The following is a 16,714-nucleotide window of genomic DNA, read 5'->3' as shown; positions in this document are numbered from 1 at the left end:
TTAGCGGTACCATCCTCGACGAACGCAAGACATGAGGCCAATGAGTCGCCATTCTTGAATCTTTGATAGACAAGGGGGGTGACCTACCCTTCCGAGCGCCCTGGAAAAAGAAGCGAACCACGAAGACCTGCAATCCGGCCATCGACACCATCATCAGACCCTCGATCACGCTGAAGTTGAAAATCCGGCGCTCGGTGCTGCGGACAGTGCTGAAGTTGCGGTTCTCGCGCGTCCGGAAGTACTTCTGGTTACGGGAGATGGTCGATAGTTGCGCGGAGAGCTTGTAAATGGATTCCTCGAGGCTGGTCGTTTGTTCGGGGCTGGCGCCCTGGCGAGAAGGAAGCTGATGGCGCTGCTCGTTCTCAACCTACAAACATGGAGAATGGTTAGTAAGATGTGAGACCATTGAGAGACTATCAAGTGTGGGTTATAGGGGTCTCCGTGGGGTTATTTGGGGTAGATAACGCACAGCGATCTCGAAATCAACCATCTTCTCGGCGAATGTGGACATCTCATTGTTGAAGCAGAACTTGTACTCGCCAATGCTCTGGGCTGTGAACACAAAATCGCCCTGACGTTCCTTGGTGCCGTCGAGCACGATCTTGTCGCCAGGCGCCGTCACGGCGAAGTCGACATCGAAGGAACCACCGGATTGGACCTAGACACTCACGCACACGTCAGAAGAAAATTCACAATGATGCCCTATTTGCTAAGGCAATGGAATATAATTGGTGTGCTGACCGCAAAGTAGAATGCCACCTTGGCATTAGCCTGATCCACATTGGTGTAGAAGCATGCCTTCTCGTTGGCTTCGAGACGGTAGGTCAGAGCAGTTGCAGTGACAGAGGAGACCAGAGAGGCCAGACCAGCCAGAAGTGCAAGCCGCATTGTGCCGAAGGGTTAATGTAGTCTACAGAAGGAAGATGAATCGCATCAGGAGTTGTGGTTCTAGCCAGGATGGAGATCCCGTGTTTTGCATTGTTTGCACCCAAACAACTCACCACCGCGTCGCATTTGTATCGCGTCTACTCCAACTATCAAACTACCGCATGAAGGGAAGCCGCAAGAAGCCGCAAAAATAAAAGGAAAAGGAAACAAAAGGAAAGGAAAGTGGACAAAATAATGAAGGATAATAATGGGGCTATCACTGCTCATGTACCGGATCGCAGCATCTCGCCCTTCCGCAAAACCCCTCGGCGCCCTTGAGAAATTACTTTATCGAATGAAGATGCTATCATTCTTGCTCCAAAATCCACGGCTCTTATTAGCATGGTCCAGGCCAAGATAATCATCAGAGCCTGCCACGTCCGAGAGAATGTCGTCTAAAGACGCTGGTCAGCGGATTGTCGTGATCGAAGCAAAGGTGACACAACTTACCATCCTCGAGGTACTTGGGGCTAGAGAAGGATGTGCGAGGGACGACGGCAAACTTGATCTTTTCGAAAGGCTTGCCCTTGATGCCGGTTCGCTTCGACAATCGCTCCTTTGTCTCCTTGAAAATTTCGCCCTGCTCTATATTAGTATGTCACAATATGAAGAGTTGAAAGAGCAAAGACTCACCTGCTTCACGACAAACTTGAATGGAATGCCGTGTGGCCGGTTGGATTCGCGATCGAAGTTGAAAGCACTGATCACTCGGTCATCACCGTCCATGTTCAGCTCCTCAGTCGGTGTCCGCTCAGCGTAGAGCGTAGAGTAATCGTTGATAGATGACACGTTGTAGTCGTCTCGAAGCTCCTTGGAGAACTTGCCACTATGAGCTTCAAAAAGTCGAATGTCCCGCATCGTATCATCGTCCAAATTCGCCTTTTTCTGCAAAGCCAAGAGTAGCTCCGAGATGGTTCCATTGCGACCCACCAAGACCTCGAAGGGCTCTTCCTTGGAAATTCCTTCGGGAAGTAATGTGACCTTGACAGACTTCTTGTTCTCGTAGTCACTCAGGCTCATATCGAGGACTTCATAGTACAAGGCATCCGACCGGTGCATAGTGTAGCCGTAGGCGCCGTATTGACCGTTCAGGACTTGGGCGAGGCTTGTGACGTTGGATCGTTTCAAGAAGGCTTTGGGTTTGCCAGTGCTGGCCATGACGGGCGCAAACCGTAAGTGAGTCGGCTCCACATTCAAATGCTCACCCACCTTCTGCGAGAACTGATCGTAGCTCATCTTCCGGCTAAGTGTCAGAGTAAATTCATCGCCATCGCCAGTCTTGACCGGGGCAAATGTCACATCCATGCGATTTAGAAGGTAGTCGTAGTATTGCCTGGCTTCCGGGTAAATGGCGGTTGGGGGCAGCTCTGACTCCTTCACCGTGCGCTGGAAGGTAATGATGTCGCCGTCCTGAATCTCAGACTGTTGGAAAGTCTGCTTAGGCTTCATCACATCGATCATCGTGTGCTTGATCTCCTCATAGAGCATGAACTCCGTGCCAGCGGGCCAGTTCATCTTCGCGAGAATAGTCGGTGCTAGTTCAGCCACCTTTTGGGTTTTGCGCACATATACGGGACCAACACCCGACAAAGTTTGAGCGGTCACATCGTAGTTTTTCAGGAAGATGAGCACGGAATCACTGTGGTCAGGCCAGGGGACGGGTTGGCCATCCGGACCGGACGGGGCAACCTCCATCCAAAGGCGGAAGAAATTGCCTTTCGTACCAAACTTGCTGTGAGCCTCCTCGACACTGATCTCAGGATCGGTGATGACTTGGTCTGGTCGAGTCGTCTTGTTCTGACGATTAACCATGACCCAAAAGCGGATAGCGTCGGCATTGATACCACGCTCTTCGGCAATTTCCTTCGCAAACTCGCTGACCTTTTTCGTCCGGAGAACCCGATACTGTGACGGAAGAGCAGGGTCATCTGCGGGAAGGTCCATGCTAGTTAGATCGAAACCGTGGTGGGACTGGAATGATTTCTCTGTGAGAACGCCGATGGTCGTATAGAGATGAGACTCCTCTCTTTCCTTCTTCCGGCGCAGCATTTCCGCACGGTCTTCGGCCAGTTTGGTTTCTGAGTCATGATTAGAGATGGCCCGGGGCGAGTAAAACGAGATTCCTTACCAATATGGGAAGGAACATCCTCCTTCGTGATCGGGGGAAGAACATCATCCACCTTCGTTTTCCGCACATAAACCAACATGTATGCGTTCATAGACCTTTTTGTCGAGAGCGTACGAGTGTAAGGCTGTCGAACACCAGCAGCGCCATTCGCAAGCTCGTACTCTCCACCGTAGTTCTCCTCGAGAACCTCCTTCTCAGTGGCACGGTTCACCCGATCGTCATCGAAGCGGTACCAGTGTCCGTCCTTGGTTGGTTTGAGGAAGGCGTAGTAGTGGCCAGCATCCAGGCCACCACTGTGCACGAGAACACCATGTAGCTCATAGATCCAGGGCTCGGATTTGTCGGCGTTCTCAGAGAGATAGGGGGAAGCGTCAAATTCCATCGGGAAAACATGTCGGTCATTCACTTTCATCATGGTCAGGAGGTTGAGGTCGTATTCAAATCGTTTAAGATGGAGATGCAAGACTGGCGGGAAGCTCTCGAAAATGACACCTTTTTTGGCATCTTGCAGACCGTACGGAGGTCCTGCGTCATACTTGTTCTCGCCCTCCAGAGTTTCCACTTGGATGTAGTCCCGGAAACTGTCATCCAGGGTCTTGTTGCCCCGCACGTTCAGCTGGATATCCCAGAACTCTTCCACTCGAGAGGATTCGTAGTCGACATTGATGCATGAGATATATGTCTTGGTCTTGCCCACAAACAGATCCGGCAAGGCCTTTTCGGCAACGGTGCCCTTCATCTTCTCCTCGAGTCGCTCCATGAGCTTCCGTGAGAGCTCCTGCACATCCTGTTGCTCAAAGGCTTGTCGGGAATCCCAGCCAAAAGATGTTGTGAGTTCAGTGGTAGATACAGCTGTATCACTGGTCTGCAAGTTGAAAAACAGTCTCTGAAGCGTCCAAGCGCTGTTCTCACGAGTAGCCTCCTCTTCCGTGGGGATCTTATACACAGCCTATCCGCCAAATCAGTATCCTCTTGACGCACTGGACTGAGCACTCTCCGCCATACCTTGCGGAAACTATTTGTGAAGTAAAGAGACTGTAAAAGGGAGTTTAAATAGCAGGTGGCACCCTGGTTCCGGAGTCCCACCATGCCAGTCTCCTTCTTGGAGTCATAGCTGCGCAGGGTTAGTGGCATGTTCCACCTTGTCGGGGCGTTGGGGAGGTGAGAACGCTTACTTCTGGAAGCTGTGCCATAAGACTCCTGTGGGGTCCTTCACTACACGAACGTAGGCTGTGATGTTCGCTTCATCGTCTTGAACTAAAGGAACGCTCTTGCCCTTCCACGCTTCACTGAATAGAGACCGAAGATCGTAGAAGCGTGTGAAACCCCAGTCGCCCTCCTCGGCCGTGAATCGGTGGGTTGCGACTAATCCTGAATTTAGCGCGACAGATCACAGTGATGTGCGAAGAGTGTGTGTTTACCATGGGAGACATAGATCGAGGGGTCCTTCACGTTTGACAACACCAGCGCAAACTGCACGCAGGCATACCAGTTCTCCGGAGGCTCGCCATCCCATGCATGCTCCAGATAAAACGAGGCATGCTCTGATTGATTTCCATATGGGAAGAAGAGGATGCGCCTATCCCATCTATCAGCATCTGCACCTTTTGCACTCCTCCAGAGAGATCACCCACCAAGGAGACTCGCCGCACTTGAAGGTCGGACCATGCAACTTGCGCTCCAACTTCCTCCATTCTTTAATCTGCCAGGTATGAAAGGTCTCTTCTTCGGTCTCGAGATCCGAGGGTTTGGGAAGCACTCGTGCCATCATCGCCGCATCTAACATTCCATCATGTCTCAGTCAGCCATCTTCCGCGAACGCGAGAACAGCAGCCAAGAGGCTGAGCAGAACTCCCAAACAGTCATGTTGAGCCCACACCAAGGTCATCCGCAGCATCTCCGTCAATCCCACACGAAGCGTTGTTCTTGCTCTTAGACATCCCGACGTGAAGGTGGAGGGGAAGGGGAGGAGGGGAGGTGAGAACATACGGTCGGCAGCGGAGGGCGCAGGCTCTGGCTCCGATGAGCCAGAGCGAGAAACGACGACGACATCAGTCTTTTCATTGGGATACTGCTCATACTCGTCGACGAGCATGTCGTTCTCCGCGAGCTGGGGCGTGGTTAGATCGGCAATGACGACACACGCGAGGGGCACGGTCGGCAACTCACATTTTCCATAGCGAGAAGCGCCCTCCCGTCCAGCCGGAAGGCACCTGTCGGAACGGGGGATGGATTGAAGGGGAAGGGAGAAAGGGAAGGGTTCGAAGTCGTGGTCGGGAGGAAATTGTTCTGAATGCGCAGAAACAAGACCGGGAGCTAGCGGTGGCGGAGCCCTCAAGAGGCTCGGCAAGCGTTGGTCTACGGTGGACGAGAGACGGTGGAGTGACGGGAGAGTAAGAGAAAACTAGGAAACTGCTTGGACGAAGAACCCCAGCGATTTCTGGGTGTCAGTTCACTTCACAGATGGAATTTAGGGCGGAACTAGGGTTCTTTGTGTTGGGCTTGTACAATGAACAAGCGATGGTGTAGAAGGTCTCTAGTATCTCATTGGATCTACTGCTCTCCCCGGACCCTAATAAAACCCTGCAAAACCTGTTTACCCTCACGAGGAGTATTTGGCCCGACAAAAGAATCACCAAGCCATAATCAAGATCTTCAAGTTTCGGCTTCATCGAATGATTCTTTTGCTTCGCCTGCATGTTGTATTTCATGCATCTATGCTCCTCGGGTGCGAGTGCCGTTGTGAATTCTTCAGACCCTAAACATTATTGCACCTTGCGCATTGTGGAGTGCAGTCAAATCGCAGCCATATTTAGTACTGGCTGCCTCAGATGAGTGCGCCAAACACCATTCCATATCAGTCTCCCTCGCAAATCTAGAAGAATTTTGAGTCGCAAGGATGCCAGAAATCTACATCGCATGCACCAGCTCCATGTCACATGCCTCACCGCCCTGCGAAGCAACTGTTGGAATGAGTGTGGAGAATCGCACTAATAGTTTATCCTTTTCCTGTATGTTATGATTAGTTAAGCGTACGCCCCCCAAATTGGCAGATTGGGCGTAATAGCAACATAGATTTATCATTGATTCCTATTGGACGGATCCCCTCCCTATCCCGACAGTTATAAGCCCAGATTGCCCTGTCTAAGACGACAAGCCACTTGTTTTGTGTATTTAAAGCTATTCAGAGATAGCTTACCCTGTGTACGGCGTTGTCGACGGCGAATATCCCCTGGATACCCCTAAATAGTTACCTCTGAATAGTTACCACTGAATTGATTGATCCGCTAAAGAGAGATAGATTTAATAAATATCTCTGCCTAGAAAGGCGTTAAACTAAAGGAATCACACTAATAGAAGAACTAGCTAGTGAAGGTTAAAAAATATATAACTAATTATAATATATAGGAGCACTATAATCTAAGTATATTAAACAGTTAGTATTTAAATTCTATTACTAAACTAATTAAACTAGAGTTCTTTAAACTTATTAATAATACTATAAAAAATAATATAGAGTATAAAGACTAAAAAGTGGAAAAAAGTGATGTTCGCGGTGGCCCCCTCTAAATCCTCATCCTCATACCGCCTGGTCTGGACCCTCCAGTCCGTTTTAGGGATTTGGGGGGTTTTACGGGTCTTTGGCCCCAGCCGGGTTCAGGCACATCTGTGGATGGACAACACCGACCGTGGATGAGGAACTGAACTGGGTACCCTCCTAGGCGTGCACATGTTGTCATCCTCGACATATGCAGGTGCCTTGGAATACGCCATGTTCCGTCCAAAAGGACAGAGTACCGCGTCAACGAGGCTTGGTATCCAATCGCTGCGGGGGGAGGCACAGTGGTGGCGGCGATCAGCCTCCGTGACCCCATACCAGCTACAGTAGACCATAAGGCTATTGGGTATGATTTCAATTGTATGTGATTCGTTACAAGGGTAGGCTCCAGCTGATCGCCGTCAGATACCTCCATTCCGGTTGCGCCTCTCTCGGAGTATGAAGGATGAAGGGTCTCACTCCCTTGACCCTCCGTTCTGTCGACTTTTTTTGTTTCTTTTGTCCTCATTCTCTTTTGTTAATTGTATTTGATTTTCGATTATATAGATTTATATAAGATTAAAAATAATAAATAGTTATATTATATTTAAAGAATTACTAATATTAATTAATAGATTAATATATATATTAACTAATTATTTAATTAGCTATTTACTAATTATACTATTTTATATAATATATTTATATTCTTTTAAAAAAGATTTATATATTTAAATAGTTATAAAGAAAAGGTTTAAATAAAATAGAAAAATATTATATTATTTTTACTAAAAAAAAGATTTAATATTTATTAATAATTAATTAAATAAAAGAATTTAAAAAAAATATTAATTTATATTTTCTAAAAATTATAAATATTAACTAAGACTTTTTATAAATAGTTAAAAAGATCTTATTAATCTAGTAATAAGCTAGATATTAAAAGATTATTATAGAATAAAAAGAATTTAAGATCTATAATTTAATTAAATTATTTTATATAATATATTATAAGTTTAGTCCTAAATTAATAAGATTAGTTATAAAGTTAATATTTTTAATTTAGTAAAATTATAATAAAGCTAAACTAACTAATAATATATTAAAAAAATTAAATAAACTTTTTTAAAAATATTTTTATTTATATAAATTAAAAATTAATTATCTAATTATTAATTACTATATTCTAAATAAAATAATATAATTAAAAAAATAGAAAATATATAATTATTATTAAAAGGTAATAAAAAAAGCCTTAGTAAATAATCTTATTTAGAAAAAATAGATTAATTAGAAAATTATTAAATATAATACTAAAGAATTATTATTATTATTTAAAAAAAATTAACTAATTTAAAGAAAACTAAAAAGTATATATATTTTATTTAGATTAGTTTTTATATAATAAAGAGAGATAATTATTAACTATATTTAATAGTATTAGTAATCTAAATTAATAATTAAATCCTAAGTAAAGAAGAACTTTATAAATAATAGATTCTTAACTATATATTAAAAATATATATCTATAATAATCCTAGTTATTTTTTTAATTATATACCTTAACTAACTATACTAAAGACTAAAGATAGCTATATTAAGATTTAGATATTAAAATAGTATAACTAGTTAGAATTAACTTATATAGTAAAAGAGAGAGGATAATTACTTTTACTGATTTGAAACCGAATGGTGCTCTGTTGCTGCTACGATGACGTAGGGATAACTCCAAGGTTCGGGCCTCAGGATACATTTTCCGCGACGATCTGGTCCCTACCTAGGTAGTATTCAAAGTTGTTTGTATGGGACCAAGGATAGTCATAGAGTAAACCCTTCATCTTGGATCACCCGGATTTTTTGCAAAGCTGGCTTGAAATCATACCAGGTGGAAAGCCTAGCCTCGAGAGATAATTGTAAAAGGAAAATGTTGTTGATTTCTGCAGTTCTTTCTTCCACAATCTGTTTCCGCCTGAATCATCAGACATACATTCCTTAGTGAGGGAATTCGAATACCACTCGCTTTTTCTCTTCCGCTCCATCCCCAGTCAAAGAACTTTATATGTGCACTTAGAAGCTATCATCTGAATGGTCCGAATAAATAGTATAAACTCAGATTGTAAAAAAAGGCAGTCAAAACTGGTTAACTTGTCTTCGCTCACACTTCCGTGATGCCTTATATTTTGTATTACTGAAGCCGGCCTCGAAAGCTATTTGCTCTACTGTCTTTCACTCCGATCCAAATACTCACCCAATCGTCGTATAGATGCCCCGACTCCTGACTATCGTGGGACTCCCCCAGGGTAGAGGTCGACAGTGCCGTCTTTGATGGATCCGCGTATTTCCTTGCAATGGACTACTCTCAAAGCCCAGGTCTGGGTTATACAAACCCTGGAGCCTTGACCCCGGCCCAGTTCGATCATGAGAATTATGTTGCGTTGCATTTTGATCTACCAGGATTTCTCTCCTCGGATTTCAGTCTTTATCTCGGCGGAATAAGCTGCCAGCTGCGACCTTGCCCAATCCTGGCGACGTTACGTTGAAGCATTATCCCTCAGCAGTCATGTCTCCCGTTCCATTATCTTCTGCAGACTTCAACGATCACACTGGACAGTCATGCAGTTCTATGAGCTACCATATGACTTAGGAAACCCTTTAGTTGCGCCTACGACAGTTGGACACCTGTGGTGGCCAGGGGCATCGGGATTGGGTTACAGCCTTGAAACCTATCGCGACAAGGAAGATGGTGAGGTTGATTTTGATTGCGCTCTATGACGCGGCCGTCTTTTCGATTGGCAACTTGGTTTGCTGGATGACCCGGTCAGACGCAGATAGCATCGCAAGTCTGTAGATCATGATATTTACAGTGATTTCTTCCAAGGGGATTACACTATGGCAACAGCAAAGTACTACATCACTCAAGAGCATCTCAGGATCTGGTTTGAATATCTAGAGCTGTGAGTCTTAGACCTTGCCTCTCTTGCGATAGTCTCACGTAGGGTTTCTGTGAACACCCAGATGGGCAAGCCAGATATATTTCCTTCCATTCTTGTCTTTCACCTAGTCTTGAGTTGCCAGACATCACAAACGCCTGTTCGACAAGCTTAACCAGTCGCTTTATAGAGTGTGTACGGGAATTTATTGCCGTACTTGTCTTTCAGGCCGTTACCTGCCATAATGATTCCTCGAACGTAGTTCTAGTACTTTGTTAGTTTATCCAGTAGGAGGTTTGAGGTATATCACCTACAATGTCTTTATATGACTCCTGCACGGTCGATGGCGTGGTCACATAAATCGTTTTGTCGATTTGATCGAGATCCAAGACCTTGAGGGGAATGTACAGAGGGCGATCCGCGTCCTTGTCCGCGTCCATAAAGCTCCAGGCATTCGCTGCGCTCAACGAATCTTTTAGATTCTTCTCGTACCGAGTCACCACGGAGGTCATGATCTCGGAACTTTGAAGATTTGCGTAGCTGCTCAGCTTATCAATCCCAGAAGGCTTCTTGAACTTTTGCCACGCATGGTTCAGCGCATCAGCTTGCAAAAGCCAATAGACTCTACCGTCCTTGCAATAACTCGTAATTTCGGAGCCGCTTGTATCGTAATCACAGAGCGCCTTGGGGTTGGTTTTTTCGGTGTCGCCATTTTTAACGGTTAGCTGTTTTGTGGCTGTTGCGACGAACACCTCTTGGGTTTTCCAGATATTGCCAATGATTGAGGCAGCAAGGACCTTCTCTGTGCGCTGTTTGGCCGGCGCGACCTGGCTGCTCCAGCTTTTTGGGGCCGCATAGGCACCGTTTTGGAAAAGATCGATTGCATTCATAGGCTGCTGGGAGTAAGGGTTCGCTTCGGTGTTTACCGGCGTCTTTTCGAGAAGAATACTCGCGCTGTTTTCGATCTTAGTGATGATAGAGTCAATCGCCTGGGACATCTTAGTTCTAAGATGATCCGCCGTTTCTTCTTCCTTATCAAATTGGCTAGAGATTCGTTAATTGAGGAACCGAGTAAGTGGTTTTTGTTTTGTTTTTTTGTTTTTTTTTTTTTTTTTTTTCAGGATGGAGGGGGATGGACTGACAATAGGGTGCCGTCTAGTTGGAAGTCCATAATTTGATCGCCAATGGTTTGCACCTCCCCGCCTAGCTCAGGTACTAGGAAATCAAGGGCTTCTGCCGCCACTGCCAACATTGCCATCCCAAGCTCGTCTTTCCCCAGAGCGCCCTGTGAGGCGTCAGTACCCGGCAGTTATGTCAACGAATTGAGCACTCACGAAGTCTAGCTGGGGGCTGAAGTCCTCCACCATGCTGCTGACGTCCGGGAGAATGGCGTCACGAGCCTCCCCCAGGACAGTTTGGGTGACATCTTCCGCCCAGTCCCGAAAATCGGCAATGCAATTTAGAAGAAACGTCCACAGATAGTTCAATCCAAGTTTGCATAGTCCCGTGCTGATATCACTTGGGTGGGGACAATCCTGCCTATATGATTGAAGTCGCTTTGTTAGTTTGGTTACCGTGAAGACTGGTATTATCCAGGAAGACAGTCATCGCACTCACAAGCTGCAACTCTTCGAGCCAGTTGCACCCGAAGAATTGCCCATGATCTGGTTGTAAGCATAGATATAAAGACTATTATCATACTTGGGATAGCCGTCCACATTTCCGGGCATGTTAAGGCTGTTGGACCAATCAGCGGCATTCTTCGTGTTCTTTCTTGGTGCTCACAGTCCACTCACTAGGTGCTTATGGTTGTATTCAGATCAGTTTCATTCCAAATAGTGCCCAGGTTGGATCCTTCAAATTTGGTATTGCAAGCGAGAGAAGCATACTTCTCTTGCTGAGTCTCTACTGTCTGTGTAGGCTCGGCGCTGGAGGTTGTATCGGTGGGGGCGACATTGGACGTCTTGACCGAGGACACCGGGGCTCCAGCGGACGTATGGTGGACAGAGGATACTGGGTGTCCAGCGGACGTATGGTGTACAGACACTGGACACGCTGATTTGGAGTTTTTGAGAGCAAGGGTTCCGGAAGGTATCCCGGACGGTGTTCTTGGAAGGTCCCTTCTAACATGCCGTCCTGCTTTGTTTGGAGCGACGTTCGGGGAGCCTGGCAAAGCATCCACGGAGAAAGCCAATAGCGCCCCGATCAAGAAACGGGTAAACTTCATCGCGGCCACGCCCGTCAAATGTCAGAATGGGGACGAAGGCAGGGTACAGGCAATACTGTATGGATGGATTGAACGTGAGGTCAGTCTTGAGGAAGGGGCATTTCCCACGAGCGGGGGGACGAAAGGGATTAATAAATATTGGTTTATCTAATATTCTCCGGGCCAGCAGCTACATACGTAATTGTTCGATATTTTCTATTCTAGGTTGGAATGAAAATTCCTTTGAGTATACGGAGTGCTCCACGTACCCAGGAAGCACGTTCCTGGCATCCATATACGTATAGCCCCCAAAACCCTAGCGCCAACCTATATGTAAAGGCAGATTGGCGTACCAAAGGAGATATATCTCTAACTAGGTAGGGACTTTACCAGGTTTCACTGCCTTTATATTCTTATGGGGGCTAAGGGCCACCCCGTACCGACCCAGTGAAGGCTATACATCCATGGATATGCGTTCATATCGTTCCCATCTGGATCAGATCAATCCTGCAATCAAGCACACAACGTTTAAAGGGGCCCCAGGCCCCATTAGACATTTTAGTAGTACACCTAACAGATCCTCCCGTACTTACTGCCTAGATAGGAATTTTCTTGCTTGCGTTCCCAAATGGCGGGGCGTCCGAGAAAGATCATTGCAGTATACGGCACACTAACAACACCATTTTTAACTGGTTTCGGAATAGTGGGTGATGTGCCCAGGTGGACCCGACAACCCAGTTTCGCAATATATAATACCCCTGGAATACTCTATATCTATTTGCACATGTATAGCTTTCTTTCTAGCGATCCTTCGTTTCATGGCATTATTTGATCCCTTTTGGTACGCAGTCTGAGATAAATAGTATGGCCCCAGAGACTCTTGGCATGACAACAAGCATACCTTGGCCCCCCGGTAATATCTAGGATCACTGATCATCATTGGAGACTTGGAATGAAATCCATGATTTGGATTCACGACTAATCCGTAGTCTGGAACAAAGAGGCCCACGTGAGAATTCTTGATTATTGTACTGGGTCGCGTCCACTTCCAAGTCTTTCCCAAAATGCAGAACAAGCGAGCGCCGATCCCTGAGACTGAAACCTGGGCCCCTGGAACTGCTTGTTCCCAGGTTACATCCCGAGTGTAAAGGAGCAGCTACCTAGCTCCAGCTCTGGGGGTATACCTAGGTATATAATGACTCCAACCTTGGAAGGTTCCCGATGTGCAAATTGTGGAATTCCGACAGAGGAAGAGGAGAGAAAAGAGATGATGAAGACGGAGGAAGTTGGCCAAGAGAAGGATTGATTGAATTGAGTTGACTAGAGAACTAAAAGAACAGATGGGAATGCCAAGAATTCTGACTCAATTTATGCTGTACCGAGTCCTCCCAGTCTTCCTCCATATATTTCCTACCGATCAATCCTGACCGAATGGCGCGCAACCATTTGGTCGGAAGACGGAAGGACTAAGCCGGACTGCTAAGGAATAGATATCTCATGATTTAGGTAGAGATAGATGGTGGAAGAAAGAACTGCAGAAATCAACAATCACGAGGGTTTGTCAATGATGGCGCTCGGTAGTAGAAGAGATATATAGAACGGGCGGAGCCTAAACTTTCCCCGGAGCTTCAGGTCCCAGGCCAAGTCGAATAGCAGGCCGTGGCATGGATACAAAGGGGCTGTTATACATGGTCGATAATGTCGGTTGGGTTGCTGAAAAGTAGCTCTTCAAGATACTGTCTTCTGTCCAGGTGAGCGATGCTCGACAATTATGGGCAGAACTGAGATCTGTGATATTTATTCATGTGGACTGTTCCAGTGGCACTTGGAGCTGGCCGTCAATTTCCAAGTCTTCGTCCGAAAAAGAAAAGGAGAGCATAAATGCTAGGTCAGTAGGAGTGACGTCGGGTGCATATGGGCTCCAAGCGATCGCGCGCGCCTTGGCGCTCCCCCCCTGCGATTCCACGCTAATAGGCCCTCGTAGAATCTACGTAGAAAGCGTAGGCGATATACGAAATCCGCTGTAGCGCGGGCGAAGCTGAACGCTGTGGGCGCCCGAAGGAACTCGGAGCTCCTTAAGCTTCTTTCAGCTTTGATATTTTACCCTTTTCCCTTAAAACCCTTAAAACTCTCCTCGTCCCTTACCCTTAGGGAATCCCCTTAGCCTTCGCCTCTTCTGGGGAATTCGTGCGTTTATATTCTATGTTACCCGTTAAATAAGCCCTACCCCCTAAAGATCGCTAACTACCTTAATCGGATAGCTATTCCTGTCTAGTATAGCTTATAACGTCGCCCTATTATTAGCTTACTGTTCTGTAGCCACCCTTTAGTCCTATAGTATTTTTAAGTTAAAGGGGGGAGTGTTTAAGTACGCGACTATATAGGAGTATATAGTTACCTAAGAAACTATTTATATAGGTCCTAGATTCTTAGACTATATCCTCCCCTACTAGGTCTAAGTATATCCTTATATAATAAAGTACTCTAGCCTTAATACTCCTAAAGTGCCATTTCTCGATAAAGAAGATATAGACTTAGGGTCTAAATAGCGGCGTAAATAAAAGAAATATAGTATAAGCCCTAAGATAGATAGTATAAGCTATTTTAAGGTAATAGTAATAGCGCAAATGCGCGTCTTACTCAGTATTAATACTTTTAAAATATTAAGGCCCCTATCTATTACTAGAAGAGTAACTTTTAGGGTATATAATATATATACTTAGTTATATAGCAACTACTATATATAGTTAATTATAGGGAAAACTAAAATATTAATCCTAGATATTAATTAGTAGGGTTAAAACCTAGTAAATATTAAAAAAATAGTAAAATAGCTATAAATAACTATAATTTTAGTATTTAATTAGCTAGATTAGTAAATAAAGGAAAGTTAATTCTTATTTATAATTAAATAGGTATATTTATATTATAATAGTAAATAAATATCTTAATTAAGAAGTAAATATAATCTTAGTTATTTTTAGGGATATAAATACTATCCTCTTTTTATATCCCCGTTTATATCTTCTCTAATAGAGTTTAAGGACTTAGGAAAGGGTCTGCCTTAGGCTAGAATGGCACTACTCCAGATCTGGAAGTCTGTTTTAATAGATAGGATGAAAGGATTAAATTGATTAAAGATAATAAATCTAGATAGGAAAGCTAGTAATCTATATAGGGTATAAAAAGGATTATATTAAAAAAGGGATAAATATTAGGAAATAAGGATCTACCTAGATAGGTAAGGATAGAATATATAATTTAAATAAATTAATAAATACGCAATTTATAATATAATCCCTATATTATAGAAGGGGCAGATAATTTAGGATTAAAAGAGTGATTCCCCTAGATACTAATTAAGTAGAGGAGAAAGGTAAAATAAATAGATATCTAAATAATTAGGAATAAAAAGGAAAGATCCCTAATTTAAATCCTAGCTAGATTAGAACTAGATAAATAGATATTTTTAATAAGAATCCTTTAATTTAATATACCTTTTTTAGCTTAAAAGGTAAAGATAAGATTAATTAAACTAAAAGAAATATAGTAATATTTTTTAGATTTATTTAATCTATAAAAGTGTTAAGAACCAGATATCTAAATTGTCAGGATAGATAACCTGTTGGCTAGGTGGAGATAATGCAGGGCGAAGGATCTTCACATCTGATTGAGACAGTAACTGATTCTTGCAGAATCTAACTCAGAGACATCTAGGGGTTTTCTCTCTAATCTGAATCGCCAGAGAGTCAATATCGATTTATCATCTGTTAAGAACCAGATATCTAAGTTTTCAGGATAGATAGCCTATTGGTTAGGTAAAGATAATCAAAGCGAGGAAGGATAATATCTAATTCAGACAGTAACTGATTCTTACAGAATCTAACTTAAGCAGCGAGGGAGATCTCCTTTTCCATCCTAAATTGTCAGAGAATTATAGGGATTCGTTATCAACTAGAGTTTATTACAATATTAAAGGATACAGTTAGAGTAACTTTCCTCTATTCTATCTAGGGACCCTATCCCCTATAATAACTTATCCCCTCTTTTATAGTAGACAACCTAGCTAATAGATAAAAAAAGTATAAAAGGTCATAGAATATATTATAACCTTTTAATTAAAAAGACCTAATAGAAATATTACTCTCCCTTTAACTTATTATACTTTCCTATCTTAAGCTATCTACTATATAATAAAGAAGTAACTAAAGATTATAGGATAAAGTATATAATAAAGAAAAGGTAGTATAAAATTATTAATTTACTATATCTTCTTTAATTTTTCTATATTAATCCTTTAGTTATTATACTTTATAATACTCTTCTAGTTACTATTAATCTATAATACTATTTTTACTAAAGATATTTAAGTTATTCTATTATAACTATATAGAGAGTAGTTCTTTTAATAATACTAATAGTAATATATAAGATAGACTCAGAGGATTCTATTTTATATTATTATTACTATTCTAAGAAGTCTCTATATTATACTATAAGTGTCTTTCTAGTTTAAAAGTGAATTATAAATTAATCTAAATAAATGCTGATTAGGATATTAGTTAATATATATATTTTTATATTATTATTAGAGTTAACTATAGATATTATAAATAAATATATATAGATCCTTATAATAGTAGTCTTTCTTACACTATTCACTTTTAGGCTAATAGCTATTATAAATATAGAAATAAGTAGTATCTCTTTAGGGGCCAGTTTTAGTATAGTATAAACTATATATATATTAGAATATAAACTATCAGAGCTAAAGGGCAAAAGTTATATAAATATATTAGTAAATATAATTTAGAATAGTTTTATTAATAAATTAAATAGGTCTATTAGGATAAATATTATTAGTATATAAATATTTACTAGCAGAAAATATTTATTTATCTAAATAAACTAATTATATTAGTATATCTTAATTTACACTTATATCTAGGTGATAATAATTATATTTTATAGTATTATATAATTTA

General features: G+C 42.8%; 3 protein-coding genes across 3 annotated transcripts; all 3 read right to left on the bottom strand.

The window, feature by feature from the left end:
* Positions 1-888, bottom strand: N7459_008192 (p24 family protein; the record flags this gene model as incomplete). Its single annotated transcript, XM_056947360.1, has 4 exons — positions 1-14; positions 88-367; positions 470-658; positions 742-888. The coding sequence occupies 4 exons, from the start codon at positions 886-888 to the stop codon at positions 1-3; spliced, it is 630 nt and encodes a 209-aa protein (XP_056796870.1).
* Positions 889-1,215: 327 nt separating this feature from the next.
* N7459_008191 (ubiquitin-specific protease UBP15) lies at positions 1,216-5,233 on the bottom strand (the record flags this gene model as incomplete). Its single annotated transcript, XM_056947359.1, has 10 exons — positions 1,216-1,322; positions 1,378-1,507; positions 1,561-3,005; positions 3,056-4,004; positions 4,061-4,169; positions 4,231-4,420; positions 4,477-4,634; positions 4,690-4,834; positions 5,045-5,165; positions 5,225-5,233. 10 exons carry the CDS (start codon positions 5,231-5,233, stop codon positions 1,216-1,218), a joined length of 3,363 nt encoding a protein of 1,120 aa, XP_056796869.1.
* A 4,565-nt stretch (positions 5,234-9,798) lies between these two features.
* On the bottom strand, positions 9,799-11,253 carry N7459_008190 (uncharacterized protein; the record flags this gene model as incomplete). Its single annotated transcript, XM_056947358.1, has 4 exons — positions 9,799-10,567; positions 10,666-10,808; positions 10,858-11,062; positions 11,141-11,253. 4 exons carry the CDS (start codon positions 11,251-11,253, stop codon positions 9,799-9,801), a joined length of 1,230 nt encoding a protein of 409 aa, XP_056796868.1.
* Between the last annotated feature and the right edge of the window lie 5,461 nt (positions 11,254-16,714).

This window comes from Penicillium hispanicum, assembly GCF_028827665.1.
Source record: "Penicillium hispanicum strain IBT 35686 chromosome Unknown utg000007l_segment0_segment0, whole genome shotgun sequence".
Classification (NCBI taxonomy): Eukaryota; Fungi; Ascomycota; class Eurotiomycetes; order Eurotiales; family Aspergillaceae; genus Penicillium; species Penicillium hispanicum.
The sequence above is the reverse complement of the archived record's forward strand: the minus strand, read 5'-3'. Positions and strand labels throughout refer to the sequence as shown.